General features: G+C 35.2%; 1 protein-coding gene across 1 annotated transcript; it reads right to left on the reverse strand.

Annotated features, from left to right (window-relative positions):
* Positions 1-164: 164 nt before the first annotated feature.
* LOC148624749 (elongation factor 1-alpha 2-like) lies at positions 165-16,636 on the reverse strand. The gene is made up of 9 exons (XM_088567615.1): positions 16,058-16,636; positions 14,120-14,793; positions 11,957-12,252; positions 11,045-11,224; positions 10,389-10,556; positions 9,537-9,816; positions 8,946-9,037; positions 1,559-1,723; positions 165-1,047 (listed from the first exon to the last, which is right to left on the reverse strand). The coding sequence occupies exons 2-9, from the start codon at positions 14,673-14,675 to the stop codon at positions 421-423; spliced, it is 2,364 nt and encodes a 787-aa protein (XP_088423741.1). The 5' UTR covers positions 14,676-14,793; positions 16,058-16,636; the 3' UTR covers positions 165-420.
* Between the last annotated feature and the right edge of the window lie 448 nt (positions 16,637-17,084).

The raw sequence follows: 17,084 nt of genomic DNA on the forward strand, positions 1-17,084 counted from the left end.
TGCAGTATAATTGTCATGTTAACGTGTTCAGAAGAATATGTGACAAAATTGTGATAAAATCCTATTAACCAGGCTACTTTGCAGGAAGGTCATAATTGGCTTTTTTGTTCTTGAAGTTAGTTATCAATACTACTCAGAAATATTTTGTCTCTCGGGGGAAATATCGGCATTTATTTTGTCTTTATCCGTCGAAAATTGGCCATTTATCATATAAATGTAATTCATAGAATCGATTTCAGACAAACCATTATCTGAAAGCTCAAATTGTATGTTATATCCCTTAATACAAGAGGCAAACAACGTAACTTCAACTTCCGATCATTCTCTTTAATGAATACGTTTTTTTACACTTTATTGTGAAGTCTGTAGAATTTCCTTCCGTGTCATAAACATTTTTTTAGGAATAACGGTAAAACATGATCAGAATTCTGTTTCTAGCTTTCCTGATTTCGTTCTAAAAGTCCGACCAAACTCTGTGTTTGGGTTCAATGGCATTGCATCACCGGAAGTCAGCGTAGCACTTCCATCATCGTCTTCGAATTCTTCATCACAATCCGGAAGCGGTTCCGATATCATAAGTCCCTTAGTGTTCGGACGTGTGTCGCCACCATATTGGGAAACGGAAGTAATTGCACCAAAGCCTGTCGTGGTCGGCCTGGACATCAGACCAAAACTCAAACCGGTAATTCCAGTCATGCGTGTTAACACCCCATAATTCCTTTGATATTCAAAAGGCGGAGGTAGCCTACCTGGAATAAAAATTATAACACCAACCGCAATAGTTTGTTTCATATCACGAATGATGATACGTCCCAGTGAAGGATAGTCAAAAAAGCACTCAGCACATATGGGGCGTAAAGGTTTTAGGTCAACCACGCCCATCTCGCCTGGCCTAAGACAGGAGGGGTTTTCCTCGGCACATTGCCCTGTTCGTCTATCACAACGTTCCTTGATTTCCAGGAATTTGCAAGCCACCATGCACGTATGGCAATGTAAAATTGGGGTATAACCTTTCTTTATTGTACCTGGGTGACTAAGCACCAAAATCTGAAAATCAAAAACAGTAGTGAGGCACATAAAATGTTCATATTAAGGCAATTACGATATTTTGATCAGAATATTGAATACTTTCTTAGATGCTATAAAAAGCTAACGATACAATAATTGAAATCAGCAGAATATCAAGTGTAACTTCAACAGTATTTGATCATGAACAAGCCTGGTCCACTTAATCCAAACAGTATACATTTGTTGTATCTCTTTAATATTTTCTAGAAAACTTTTAAATTTTTAAATAACAAAGCGCGTAAAAAATGTAATTTTATTAACTTTTGGTCACTTTTTATTCAACGAATTTGCACAAACATGAAATGCTCATGAGTATCACTAACAGGCGTTTCTCAATTAAATAGCGAGTTCTCTCTGCTACACTACACTATAAGCCACAAAAATAAAATGCCATATTCTACGGTTTTTGATGTCTGGTCTTTGCCCCTGAATAGCATTCTTTTGATTACCGCTATAACCTTGGTTCCCTTGATTACTCTCTCCTACATACCTGAGCAGTGAACTGATTAACTATTTGTGGTGGGTCATCGCTGGTATCCCCACAAACGTCACCTTTCCTTATGTCCTTTAGTGTATAGTTTTCTAGTTGTATACCTACATTATCACCTGGTCTAGCTTCATCCATCACCTCTCTAAAGACTTGAACAGCCCTTACCTAATACAAAAAACAAAAAACAAAACAATATTGTGGATTTGCATTATATTTCGGACATTTAGTTTTTACTGAATATAAAAAATCAGCATTCTGTAGAAAAAAAGTGTTTATTTTCGCGCTCTAGTTATTTTCGCGTTTGAGATGGAGGGAGAAATTGATGTATTAATGTTTTGAAACGATGAACATTGTATATTTTTAAACGCAAAAATCGATAACCCCTATTATATATACACTTGACAGAATCCACAAATAAATAATCCATTTTCAGTACGTTTACTATAAGTATCTGTATTGCATTCCCAACCAATTCAGTCATTGTTTGGGGTTTAATTACTTGTAACATTTTGTAAGTTTATGACCTCTTTCTCAAACATTTTGGCATCTATGTCTAATTAGAAAAGACAATTAAAAATTGAAAGACCATATTTGAGCTTCTCGAATGTTTGTTTTGTTACAAATTCAACAGAGGTGCTGTTTCAGCACCATGAAAACTGATTTATTCAATGGGTCATAGTTTTCCTTTCCTCGTTTGTCTACCCCGGACTCGGCTTTTTATGAGCAACTCGGCGGGTGTTTCTAGAAAAGCAGAGGACGCTTACCCTACCGGTGCACCTGGTCCATGCTCCCAGTTTTTAGTGGAGTCCGAGTTGCTCATTTACTTTTGTTACTTTGTATGTATGATTTTAGTTACTTTATGTTCTTTGTTGTGTATGTCTGTTTTCCATGTCTGGTCTTTGTCCCTGGATTACATTCTCTTGATTACCACTATAACCTTGGTTCCCTTGATTACTCTTTCAGATAGTTTAGTAATAAAAACTACGAAGTACCATTAGTACCAGGCGCTATATTTCGCTGCATTTCATTTCAGGCATTATGAACTTCATTTCCGACACTTATTTTTTTTTCATTTTCGGAATTTTTTTTTTTATTTCCGGCTATACTTTCCCGACAATTATGTTATACCTCTTCTGTAAGCCAGATAAAACCTGTTAACCCCTGCTCACCTCACCATAGGATTTTGACCAGGATATACAATGTATTATATATTTATTATAAAACACAGCTCAGATAAAAAATTAAAACGTCCACCAATTAAAAGTTTTACCACAAAAAGCACTATATTTTTTTTCATGTCAAGTTAACGTTTTCAGTTTTATTTCTTTACAGTTCAGTAACTGCGCTAAACTTAATATATTCTAAGCACTTAGTAAAATCTTTTCTCACTTGGAATAATAATTCAAACTATGCAACAGCAAACTGCAGTTTTTTCATTTCATATCTGCGTGGATTGAAAAAAGATTCGATGGCACGAATTTTTATGTAACTGGTAGCTTGCATTTTCTTAATCACGTCAACAAAAAGGAAAATGTTAGGGTGACTCACTCTGATTTAAATAATAATTATTATAAAAATTGGCGTAGCACCATTAAAGCAGTGTAAGCATGTGCTTACAAATTATTTTGACATTTTTTTTTTCACAATCTTGGCTTTACATTTACATTAACTTGTTTGTAACAATCACATCTGGAATTAGTATTAATCTCTATTACAAATTCGATCATTGAAATGTAACTGTGGTGTTAAAGTTCTATAGGTTCAAGATAATGTTCTTTTCAAGATTAGTTCCATTAAACAGGCGTCCGTGTGTTGAAGTCACCCCTCTTCACCAGAACATAATTTGAGCAAAGGACAAAGTAAATTATCATAATACTTTTCAAAACAGCAAAAAACTGCTTTCACAGATACAAATAAATGAGGGTTTATGGAACCAAGTTTTGTCGGAGCCAGATATGTCTGCTCGACCTGCTCAATGCAGCACCGAACGTGTAGACAATACGCTAGGGCCTAAATCATTACAACCACAAAACTTTGATATTGCATCATACAAGGGGAGGGTTGACGACAAACAGAAGTTCTTTCTGCTGAAAAAATAAATGGGTTGTTCCCGATTCGTTTGTATTTCCTCTTACAGAAAATCGGGGAGTGAAAAGGGGTTTTAATCGAACATGGCTCGATAAACATTCTTGGTTAAGATATTTCGAGTCAGCAAATGCAGTGTATTGCAGCAATATTTCAGCTATATTCAGGCGATGAACATGAAATGGATGATTAAATGAACATGAAATAAAATAAATAAAAAATGGTATGGGACACAAGGATAAAGGGGTCGACAAATTTTGATTGCCACTGGAAAATATAGGGAAAGGGGGTAGGGTCGGGCAATTTGGCCTCCTGTGGCGGAGCCCTGTGGTTCCTACTCCGGGAGAATACCACAGCAGGGGTCTTTTACGAAGAAAGTGGCATATTTCCCAACACGTTGCACCACTATGGTTTGCGGTCAGGTTTTCCGTATCATAGCCTGACAACCCCAGCATATAATACGCCAGGGGTACCCCATTTTACCATTTGGGTCACACAACCCAGTTGCTCTGTGGGCAGAGCGCCCTAGCCCCCGGCTAGGGTTCTGAGCACTATTTAGTCGCCTTTTACGACAAGCTTATAGTGCTGCTGCAGGCCTATTTTTTTCTGACACCCGGACCTGCACGGGGCTCCGACAAAACTTGAGGTTCTATAAACCCTTGTTTATTTGTATCTGTGGAAGCAGTTTTTGCTGTTTTGAAAAGTATTATGATAATTGACTTTGTCCTTTGCTCAAAGTATGTTCTGGTGAAGAGGGATGACTTCTCTTCATTTTAATTTACATGTAACAATAACTTGAGGATGATAATGTTTTAATTTCGAGTCGTGGATTAAAGCGTGTCTATCCCAGACGCATATTCGTCACCTCAACGTAGGTTTTATGAATTAAGTTCAAGATCAACACACGGACAATTGAACTGATCATGAACCCATAAAACTTAGACACCACAGTTACATTTAAAAGATCGAATGTTAAATAGAAATTAATATTCATTCCAGATGTTCTTGTTACAAGCACATTAATGTAAATGTAAAGCCAAGGTTGTGAAAAACTAAAAAAAAAAGATTGTCAAAATAATTTGTTAGTACAAGCTAACACTGCTTTAATGGTGCTACACCAATGAAGACACGTGCTTACCTGTGTATCCGTTATTGTTAATTTTTTTACCAAGTTTAAAGTATTTCTAACCCAGGTTAATGTCCTGTCGGCAATCTTCGGAAGTAATGGCGAAAAATAATTAGGTCTGAGCTATCGATCTTCTTTAATTTAAAAAAAAAAACGTTGTTTTCACAACATTCTGAAGTTATTATCCACATTTATACGTGGCATCACTCGTTCATATTTAGCAGGTATCGTCCAGCCAATTCCAATTGGTGGCTTCTCCGGGTGAGAAGCACCAATGAAAATCAATTTAACATAAAATGCCTGTGGAAAGGTAAACAATAATAATACGAGGTAATGGACGATCCGATATAGTAACTGAAAGTTGTATGATGGCACAAATGATGCAATATGAGCAAAAATGATAACTGTATATTCTGTTTAGATTCTTTACTGAAAAAATGACGTTACGTGTAGCCACTTTGTAATTTATATCGAAGAGTTTCTATTACGAGTGGTTTGATTGGATTTTGGATCCGGGTTAAATTAAAGTAACTCACTAGATGGCGCTGGACGATACCCGCTAAATGTGAATGAGTGATGTCAGGGGTTTGAGGGAGCGAGGGTGGACTCAAAACCCTGACTTGGGAGGATGTGGACCCCCGTAAATAGCACCTTTTTCAGCATAGTAAGATGAATCAACCATAAGTATTCGGAACATAAACGAGGAATTACATGTATGAAAGGTGATAAAAAAAAATATAAAATTTTATCATCAAGAATAGTGTAAGCATTACATTTTGACTGCCTGGTAAAATGCCTACTGACACTTTGTTTTATAATTTTGATACTAAATACCTAGAGAATATAGAAATAGTGTTTGTCCTTAAATGAATCGCGCAATAACACTTGCATAGAAAAAGTAAATTAAGTTGATAGAATACATCAACGTGTCTAGTCTTTTTTGTCTTGATACAAATTGGGAAATACTGATGTTTTCGATATTCTAGTCATAATTAACACAAGTGACAATCTCTTTTGTCATAGAACGAATAGACGGAATTTAGATGGAAATTACAGAACCCCGTGTAAAAATCGATCTTGAAACAGACAAATTGTGCAGATTTTGATGTATCTAGAAATACAATTATACTGGATCTAATTCAGTTTGTAACATCCGTTGTCACAGGGTTGAAAATCAAGTTATCAGGTTAGAATGGCGAAGAAAAAGATATTTAAGAGACAATTGAACTTTAAATTAGAAATTTTCAATAACTTCAACTTGTTAGGAAAGCTTTTCAAATCGGAATTGACTTCAAAACGTAGAGATTTATTACTGTTGTATATACCATAACAATCAGTCTAAATTCAGACATTGACTTTATATAAAAGGTTCCTAATAGGATCTTCCCAGTGACTTCCGAATACTTAAACTCTCTCGTTTGAATTTGAAACGTCAAAAACGTACAATAGAATACTGAAGTACACAATATAACGAGAATAGGTATGGTGAATATGTTAAAGAGACAACAACCACAGTGGGATGAAAATGTCAGCCTAGGGTTACCCATTGGTCTTCAATGAACGACGAGGAGCACCATATGGCAAGCTGCAGCTGGCTCCAAAACATCACTGTACACAGGTACAGCGAATGAGTTGCCCCTACATACTCAAGTAACATAAAAATAAACTAAATGTGAAAACCAAACAAGACATACAATGGCCAGAAATTCCTAACTTGGGACAGGTGCAAAAAAATGTGGCAGGGTTAAAGTGATCACACCCTATAAAATCTGGCCACTGTGGAATAAAATTAAACACACCTAAATCAGTTCAAAAAAGGTCTGAGTCCCTTGTTACATCGGAAGTAAAGAAACTGAATAGAAATACACAAATGTACTAAGGACTACTAGCAGTTAACTAACATGCCAGCTCCAGACCAGTGTAAACCTACAAAAATTTCTGTCCGTATCGTATGTAAAATCAATCCCTATTCTTCCCATACGCAATTAAGAACCACGGTACATCATAAGTCATACAATAAGGACACAACTCATATCATGCCAAAACTGCTTTTAAATGTTGTGTTTTAATTTATATGTTAAGACCCTATAGGCGAATCAATGTTAATACCAAAAAATGCTATCCATAACGAGTTGATGTATGTATAAATTTATACATGATATTCGGTAAGCTCTGTTGAGTTCGCAATTTTGATCAGTGTTTTAAAAAGGGTGGATTATCACAGACGGAACCAAGGAGACCAGGTGCTCCTCCTGCTCGAAAATTTTGGTTAATAATATAGTAAAAGATAAAATTCACTAGGGTTCTGGATTGGCCACTGATCACGCTTTTCGTGTTAGGATTGGGCCGTACACAAACTTGACGAGCGGATGGAGTCGCAAATGTTTTTGGGAAATGATTTGTGAAATTTCAAGATTTCTTTTAAAGTAATCAAATTTTAAGGGGCATTCCCGGCACATTTCCCTGGTACATGCCTTATTCACTATTATCAAAGGACAAGTTACGTTACGACGAAGTAAGTTTGGAAATACTGAGGTTGAAAAGCGGTGAAGACATCAAATCTTCTAAAAATAAAAAGTGTCAAATATTGCTGGGTTTTCGAATTAACAATTTTAGAGTAATCAAGGGAACCAGGATTCTAGCGGAAATCAAAAGAACGCAATCCAGAGATAAAGACCAGACTAGAAAAACAGACACACACAACAAAAGACATAAAAATAACCAAAATAATACATACGAAAGTATATGAGCAACTCGGACTCCATTAATAATTGGGAGCATATGCAGGTGCACCGGTAGGGTAAGCGTCCGCTGCTTTTCTAGAAACACCATCCGAGTTGCTCATAAAAAGTCAAGTCCGGGGTTGGCGAAAAAGGAAAGGAAAACTATGACACGTTGAACAAATCGGTTCTCATGGTGCAGATGGATACACCATAATTATTCACGAGTTAATGATGACGAACATAAAACTTCTGTAGTGATGAGTTCAATAATGCAGGAACATATTAACCAATTACCATAAGTTTTATTGTAACAAGTCTTGTATGGTCCAAAAATTCTGCCTTGTTATGACAAGAGTTGGCATAATGTACGAGTAGTGATATGAACACCCCATACGCATGCAAATGCTGAATTTAAGGGAGGTTGCCACACAAAGGAAAGTTGACAATACGGTATGAAAAGTATCATCGCGTTTGTCGTATAGCTTAGTGAAATAGTTTCTCTTCTATCGATCTATTTGTGTAGATCAATAAACTAGGATTGTTTAATGATAATACGTTATTTATATAGCGGAAACTAAGATCAAAGGATCTGCCTAAACGATGTTCCTTCCTTTGGATCAGATTATCTATAAAGTCAGCCTCATAAGAGTGAAGGAATAGGTCAGAAAGTAGAGGAGCACGATTTGTTCCAATTGGAATGCCGACCGTTTGTTGAAAAATAAGTCCATCACACCGGACGAATAAATATTGCATGTCGTTGTCGATAAAACATTCCAGCATTTTGAAAACATCTTCGGTATATTTGGAACACTTATTTTCGATTTGTAATCTTTTTCACAAAGTACAGATAAGATCAGTTATAACCTCTCAAGGGGGACTGTCGGAAGAGCCGGCTCTAGGACATTTCTGAAAGTGTCATAGAACAGTTCTAGGACCAGTTCTTCTGATAGTTCTGCTACTAAGAGTCAATCCTTCTGACAGCTCTAGCAGTGCCGGCTATACGAGAACAGTTCTACTAGCAGTGCCGGCTATACGAGAACAGTTCTACTAGCAGAGCCGGCTATACGAGAATAGTTCTACTAATAGAGTCCCGCTCTATTGCTAAAACTGTCACAAGAGCTGGCTCTAGAACTGTTCTAATTAAATCTGTCATAGAACTGTTCTTCTGACAGTCCTAGGACAGTTTTGTGAGAGGTAAGAACTGATCTCTTCTGTATGAGGAATAAGTATCTGTATCTAGGTGTACCAGAGTACAATATACATTTTATAGCAATTACAGTGGCCAATTCAGAAATTTTAAAAAGGGGAACTCACGGCCCCACGAAGAAATTTGCTTCAATGATTTTCGGTGATTTCCATCGTAAACAACAAAATTTTCGAGCATAAATGGGAGTGAGTGGGTAATGCCCATTGGATCTGTCTATGAAGTCCTTTGAATCCTTATTGCACTAACCCTTGGGTGGAGATTGTTAGGGGCAAAGCTAACTTGCATGTCAGGTCGAATATACCCACTGTGTATTCTTCCTGCCGTCACAATACCAATATCTAAAACATAATATGTCATTAGGATAGAATGGGTGAAATGTTTAATTTGCGTGTAGAATAGATAATGACTGTGTTCTATTCACACACGTAGTAGGTACAAGCACCAAAGAGTTTAAGCTAAAATTTTGAGGCACATTTGCATTTTTGTTTTATTGTTGTTTTGAATCTGGTCGAGGCTTAATCATAATTCTGGTGTGGTGTATCAATTTTACTTAATGTATGTTATGTTATAGGTAATCACTGTACTTATTGTGTTTCGTTTTTTTCGTTTTGCCTCTCGGAGCCCTTGATTGAAAATAAACCTTCTATTCTACATATATATTTTATTGTAAGACTTTAAGGCATTTTATAAAAATCCATGCTTCAACGAAACCTACTGTATATGAAAGACGAACAGACGACCAACATACCAGAATACCAATTTGCTTTTTCATTTCTTCAAAAGCCAAAAAATGATACTGGACATGTAAAATATAAACTCATGATTTATATGACATACCTCCTAACTTATATACAGTATGTATAGGGACACGGAGAGGTCTGTCCGACATCCGAAATGGCATTTCAGAACTGTCAATTGCGTCTAGGAGTGTCCGACCCGAAGCACCACCAGACCGTCTCTGAACCTTCCACGCTGAAAACCATGGCATTTTACTGCTTGGAGTGATGAGGTTGTCCCCCTCCCATCCTGATACTGGGATGAAGGGTACCGTTTCTATGGCAAAGCCTACTTTCCTTGCCAGAAGTGCCACGTTGTCGATGCAGTAACGGAAACGAACCTGTAAGAGTGAAATTCAAAAGTCGCTGATGTAAAAAAAAACTTTTAGCCCCTTGATTTTGCATGTTTAATTATTGGGAGATCCAATAGTCAAAACGACCGATAGTCTGGTTTGGATATAAATCGTCATTTGCATCGGGAACGTCGAAAAAGATCACATATGCTAAAAGAAAACTAAGTGTGAACGCAATCATGTTTAGAATTTTTATAAGGAAGTAGACTTAGGGTAATGGAAACAACTCTTGTAATCAGTGATATGTTTATATCATAATATTCAATTTCAGCAAAGCCTTTCAAGCTTTCATTTGAAACAGAATGAAATCAATCCAAGTTACTTTGATGCTTGATGCTTGCATGAGATAGATGTAAAATGCTGAATACAAACGTTCCCATGATTTTTAAGAGTTGTGGCCCTTTACCTGGGTCTACCCCCTTAAATGTAGATATAAAACAATCAAAATACACCCCTCTGAAATAGGGAGTCATAGTTGGCCACTGAACATGCTAAATAAAGGTCGACACCTAAGTTTAAAGGTTAGACAGAGTAATGGCTTACAACATTTAACTTTATACCTCATTGTACGGAGGGTCAATGGAATCCATTTTTGTAACAGCAACAATGAGTTGTTTTATACCGGTGTTGTAAGCAAGTGTAAGGTGCTCCCTTGTTTGACCTCTTCTCTTCAAACCGGCCTCAAACTCACCATGCTCTGCTGACACAATCAGTAAGGCAACGTCACCCTAAATAAAATGAAATCATTCCACGTTTTTAGAGACCACAGAATATAGTTTTCCTGCATCTTAGAGTGTTTGGTTATGAAACTATGTAGTACAAGCTCATGATAAAAATAAAAGCCAATACCATTTAGAGTAAGTTTTTTTTTGTCAAAGCTCTTTTTATTATTAAGATTATATTTTGAGTTCTATTATATTTTAATCTAAAACTTCCTTGTCATTAACGTCTCAATGTCATGTTAAAACGGGCTCTTTATTACATTCTATAAAAAGTCAATGTAACTAGTTGTTTTCAGAAAAAAGTTCACAAGTTTTTCTGACAGACTCACCAGCCACCACTTGTATTCAACAATTATATAACCGATCATAAAATTAAACTACCACTATGTAGTACATTCTGTGTAAATAAAGATAGATTTCACCTCTCCTATGGAAGATCACTCCAATAAGTCTGTACATTTTACTTGTAGAATCATTTGTCTATTCAAGTTTACCTGTGTAGTCCCCGTAACCATGTTGTGAACGTAATCTTTGTGCCCTGGAACATCAATCATATTTACATGGAATCGTCTGCTGTCAAATCTCCTGATTTTGCTGTCTATTGTTACACCCCTCTGTCTCTCTGCTTTCAGTCTATCCATTATCCATGCGTACTTGAATGATGATTTACCAGCCTTTTGGTAAAAAAAATCACTCACACAAAATGAAAAGTTTCTAAATGCTGTGGCAAATTATATTTCAATAATATGACCAGATCACGCAAATAAATCTAACTGCATTGTTGAGGGGAAATCGATGAATCATGTAAGGCGACTAAAAGGAGTGAAGTGAGAGAAAAAAAAACGAATTTTATTGACAGTAAAGATAGTTGTCGTAGTAGGCTCTAAATCCAACAACACAAATGATTGTTTTTATTCCAGTAAGTCTATACATGTGCTTTCCCATGCAAATTTTAAATCAGAATAAATTAAAGTAAAAGTATAATTATTGAAATAAACAGCTGAAAACACATTAAAGCCCTTCTCGGTGATCTTAATACCGTAATAACTATGAGGCAAAAATGAGGACAAGACTAAAAAATAAACGCAATCGCGTGTCCTTCCAACTAGGTAAACATATTGTTTCCAATTTGAGTATATGTATAATGAATTTTGTCCCTAAAATCGTTAGGTATAGTGTGTTGACAGACATGCAGCACTATGGCATATGTATATCCAGCCAAATGTTAAAAAAATAATGTAGATCAAATTCCAGCAATTGAAATTCGCACAAACTCAACTTTAAATGTATTTATATAAAATTTAATACTTGATTCATGCGAGTTTTTTCCCCAAGAGGTTAACTTTGTTTGCCTGTCGTGAATGCGTTCATTGTCTGGATGTTCGATATACTACATTAATACTTACTGCGGTAGCCGCTTTTGCTATATCATTCAATGTGTCGTTGTCAACAGCGTCGCATTTATGAGACATGTGACCGATCAGAGTTGACTTTCCGTGGTCCACGTGACCGATAACGACAATATTTAGGAATGTTTTGATGACGTCGAGTCGGCTGGATGGCTGTCGCGGAAGGCGTGGATTTTCTACCATGACATTTTCCCTTGGCGACATTTCACTGTCGGAAGATGAGCTCAGTGACACCGAATGTGAATCATCTGATGGAATGTTGATATCTGCTTCCGCTTTAGGATCGTCTTCGTCTGAAGGTCAAAACGTAACTTGGACATTTTGAAATTGGTAATCAATATAACAACCAGTTAAAAAAAATAATTATAATGCAGAATTATTTCACAGAGATAAGTTACATTTTATAAAAAAAAATTGTTAAAAATGTTTACATTTACTTATGGAATACAACACACAAAATAAAATATATATAAAAAAAATATAAATCGTCAATACTTAGCAATAGCTATATAATTAGAGTAAAAATGTTTTCAATGTTACATAATTACTAATAAAAAAAAAAAACAAAAAACAAAAAAAAAAAAAACAGAGCTCTGTTATACACAAAATGGTTGGAGCAGACGTCCTTTAAGTGCTTATCCATCATAGCCGTACTTCTAAGATAAACAAATTTATTCTCTGCGGGCTTTATTAGATTATTTACTTATTCCCTATGTAATTGATCGAATTAGGACAATAATGCCGTCTATGCAGAAACCCAAGAGCATTCGACTGTTTAGTTGTCATATCAGGTGCTAGAGAAATATTCATCAAGTGTTCTACCTCCCGGGAAAACCGGTGACATTGTTTGGGTCTTTGATCATTTTTCAAGTTTCTAAATTAATGGAAGTTGCTCTTGGCACTTGAAGCAATTAAGCATCAGGAAAGTCTTAAATCATTCAAACCTTTAAAAGGTTGACGGTTTTTCAAGAGCTCTAAATGATATGTCCTCAGTGTGTTATAATACAAAACACTGCACTACTATACTTGTGTTATTGATAAAGCAACAGTATATGACTTCTAAAAGTCCACCAATACAAAAAAAACAACAATCAGGAACAAACACAAAAAACAAAAACCAGATAAAACAATAATAACAAACACTCCTGAAAAAGCAACAAACAACAAAAAAGAAAAAGAAAAAACGCTTCTGTACATAACTGTACTATCCAGCCATAACTTCAAGGTGCACCTGGTCCATGCTCCCAGTTTTTAGTGGAGTCCGAGTTGCTCATTTACTTTTGTTACTTTGTATGTATGATTTTAGTTACTTTATGTTCATTGTTGTGTATGTCTGTTTTCCATGTCTGGTCTTTGTCCCTGGATTACATTCTTTTGATTACCGCTATAACCTTGGTTTCCTTGATTACTCTTCAACAAATACGTAAATGCTTACATTTTCTTAGAATCTACTTCTGGATTTGTTATCTGTAAGTTTCTGACAAATGAAATTCTGCACAGTTGATGATTTCCAAATGTAGCTTGTAGCTAGGCTTTTTATTATAAAAAGGGGTCGGAGGAGGGGCTTGGATCTTTTTGGAAAAAAAATACATGTAATGATTTTATATTTTCCCAATTACTTAACTTGATTTTCATATGAAATATTGATTTCGGCTGCTGTTGAAATATAAATAAAAAACTTAACGCTTGCGCGAAAATAAAATCTTAAACAACTTCAAATCACAGCCCCCTCCATGACAAAAATAGTCGGTGCGCGTTTCTTTCTCTATATTTGTTTCTAATTTATTTTTACTTTCATTTTACTTTTTACGAGCAATTCGGCGAGTGTTTCTAGAAAAGCAGAGAACGCTTTCCTACCGGTACACCTGATCCATACCCTCAGTTTTTAGTGGAGTCCTAGTTGCTCATATACTTATGTTACTTTGTGTGTATTATTTTGGTTAATTTATGTTCTTTGGTGTGTTTGTCTGTTTTCCATGTCTGGTCTGTCCTTGGATTACATTTCTTTGATTTCTGCTAGAATCTTGGTTCCCTTGATTACTATTACTGTTGAAATTTCGTCCAAAACGAAATAATTCTTTAAAAATACAAGTTTTATTACTGATTTCCTTAACAATAATTTGATAAAAAAAGAAAGTATAATTTTATCTGAATACCTACCATTTATAACTGTAATTCTACTTTTAAGAATAGACGCAGAAGGTAAGCCATTGTGTTGGATATCAACTCTCGGTAACTTCTCATCAGTTGTTCCCTCGGAAGATGGCGTCCCAATCATCTGAACGCCACCAAAGGACACATTTGCGGTTTTAGCCGACATTGGATATGGCGTCTTCTTTATGTTCGACACGATTTCCCCTCTGCTTCTTGCAGTTGTCAAGTTAGTCCAATCTCTTTCAAGAGTTAATTTTGCAGACTTTGCATTTCCGTTCTGAATTGTTGGCATCTTCCCGTTTGAAGAATTCCCATTTTGTTTAGCAGACGGAGGTTTTGGTAAACCATCTAGTGACGGTTTCGTTCCTTCACTTCGAAGGGGAGGTAGCTTTTTCTCTGTAACATGTTTTTTCTTCTCGGTTTTGTTCTTGCCTTTATTTGCTGATTGGTTTTCCTTATCTGTCGTCTTTTTCTGTGGACCATAACGAGGTCCTACAGAAGTTGCAGCCCTGGCTGCTCTACCGTTAAATGTGTTGTTGTCTGTTGTATTTTTCGAGCTCATTTTCTTACAAAATGTTATTGGGGGTTATCCATACAAACAGAGGACACTTTTTAATCCCTTGAAATCAGAAAGGAACATGATGCGCACTCTGTTTGTTCCAACTGGTTATAACCTGCAACTGCGTAACGAAAATTAATTTTTAATGCATGTATGAACACAATTTTTAAATTCTAAGCTACTGTACGAAGAAAATAAAAAAAAATACCGAAGCGTCATATTCAGACATTGTGAGTGGTATGCTAGAATTTCCACGCGAAGGAAGAATATTGTTCGAGACGCAGTCGAGGGTAATACTCTTTTATGAGTATTGTGATCTAGTATACCAGTCTCAACTGTGGGCATCATGTGTTACATGTATATTATACTGAATATCATTAAGTTCGTGTTAAATTCTCTAAAGGCTCTTCAATAAGAACGCACGGAACAATCTCACTCCTCTTTGCACAATTGTTATGCCCTTTCTTACAAAAAATACTTCATTTACCATTTTTGATGAAAAAAATCTTAAAGTTTTGTGATGTCTGTGGGATACTTAATCAGCATGCTTGGAGCTTGCTCAATATACACTTCCGTGGGAAAAATTCTTTTGTTTTACCTACGCCCAATCTTTTGGAAGTGTATATTGAGCTTCATATCAACTTAAACAAAATGGTCTTTTATCGTCTGATGTTTAAAATGTTTGCCATGGGCTGAAGTACGGTGTATGAAAAATATGAAAACAGTTGGGAACAAAAAGAACAAAAACTTTTCGGTTCGAGCAGTTGGTATTCATGTTCAGGGTGGTATACTCAAGTGTAACTCAAGTATACCACCCTCCTGAACTTGCTGATGAAGAGTGGTATACTTGGAGAAAGGGTGGTATACCAGAGCAATTCATGTTTGTAAACCAACGTAAGACTTTTTTGTGAAGTATAATATATGCATATAATATGAGACAGTGAAAAAAGAAGCTTAAATATTATGCTACCCTTAATATTTCAAGATAAATATATTCAAAATTAATGTCCTAAAATCTAAAATATATCTTATATTGTAAAGTTTACTTTTCTTTGATTTACAAATGACTCCAAATCAATTGGGCATGTACATGAACCCGTACTTGTATTTAAAAAAAAAACTCAATTTATTTAAAACTATCCAATTCTTTTTTAATTATCAATTTCTTGGTTTTTGTTGTGTGTCCTTTTCTCTATCGAAATAACCTGTACACATAAAACCGATATGTAATATCATGATCCATTTATTTAAATCGGGTCATACATTGTGTTTATATTAAACCAAATTTGATTCTTAAATTTTAAAGAATTAAATTTTATTAGTATTCAAGAATAAAGAGGACATTTCCAGTATTGCACTACTTTCTCAAAATATTTATGTCTTACCTGAAATCCCCCTGTGTTAAATAATTCTATCCATAATTTGAAATTAAGTTTTTATCTTTTTGTGACATGTTAACATTTTGTCCCTACATTAACTACTAAGCCGATTAGTAGACGCATAAAATATTAATCCAAGCTATTTACGGGTACACATATATGTACATGTACAGTAGTCAACCAATTATTTGTTTAAATGTATTCTGCCCATAACACGTACCACGAGTTAAAGAATGAAAGTTTAAAGAATTTTTTCAATCAAGGTATTAGTGTGTTAATTTTTGTCTGAATTATTTTTAAACGACCACAAAAAGAACAAAAATGCGGACGAATAATAACGTCATGCTGACGTCATACTCGTTCTCGTTTTATTTAAAGCTTATATCGGATCTTTTTCTTAAAAAATCCTTTGGAACACGGAGGAGAGTCCCATAGTTTTTTCAACCCTCTTTGAAAATAAGGGCTAGAAGGTCGGAAATGTGTTATTAGAATAATAACTTTTAAAGATAGAAATACGTAGGTAATCATTTTTAAAAGTTTGCTCCGATTTTGTTTTTGTTTTTTTTTTTAAATTTTTCTTAGGTTCCTTATGGAAACATCTTGCAGTATTATTCAATTAGAACAATAAGAGGCCACATGGACAAAAAATGTGACTTCTTAAATTTCAACACATAGTTTTGTTTTAGGGTCTTACCAAAAAAAAGGTCAAAAGGTGGAACATAAAATGTTTTGAAATATTTAATCGTTTATCTGACTTCGATGATTCCTTTGTTAATCAGTTCCTTTTGAATTATGTTTAATATTTTTTTTCTAAAAAAAAAATAAATAAATAAAAATATCTTACATTATTCTCCAATTGAAGGAGTCCTAAAATTCAACTTCAAAAATTGGTTTCACTTTGATTAAAGTTTTGAGTTAGAAGTCTCGTAAGAGGGGGGGGGGGCTAATAAAAAGCTAATCTTCATTATGTGGTAAAACAAACCGTTAGAAGTAAAATTGATGGACAATATTTATTTATTATCTGTGGTTCTAA

The sequence above is a fragment of the Perna viridis genome, chromosome 2 (genome assembly GCF_037379345.1).
Source record: "Perna viridis isolate PV_CMFRI_1.1 ecotype Kerala chromosome 2, ASM3737934v1, whole genome shotgun sequence".
Lineage (NCBI taxonomy): Eukaryota > Metazoa > Mollusca > Bivalvia > Mytilida > Mytilidae > Perna > Perna viridis.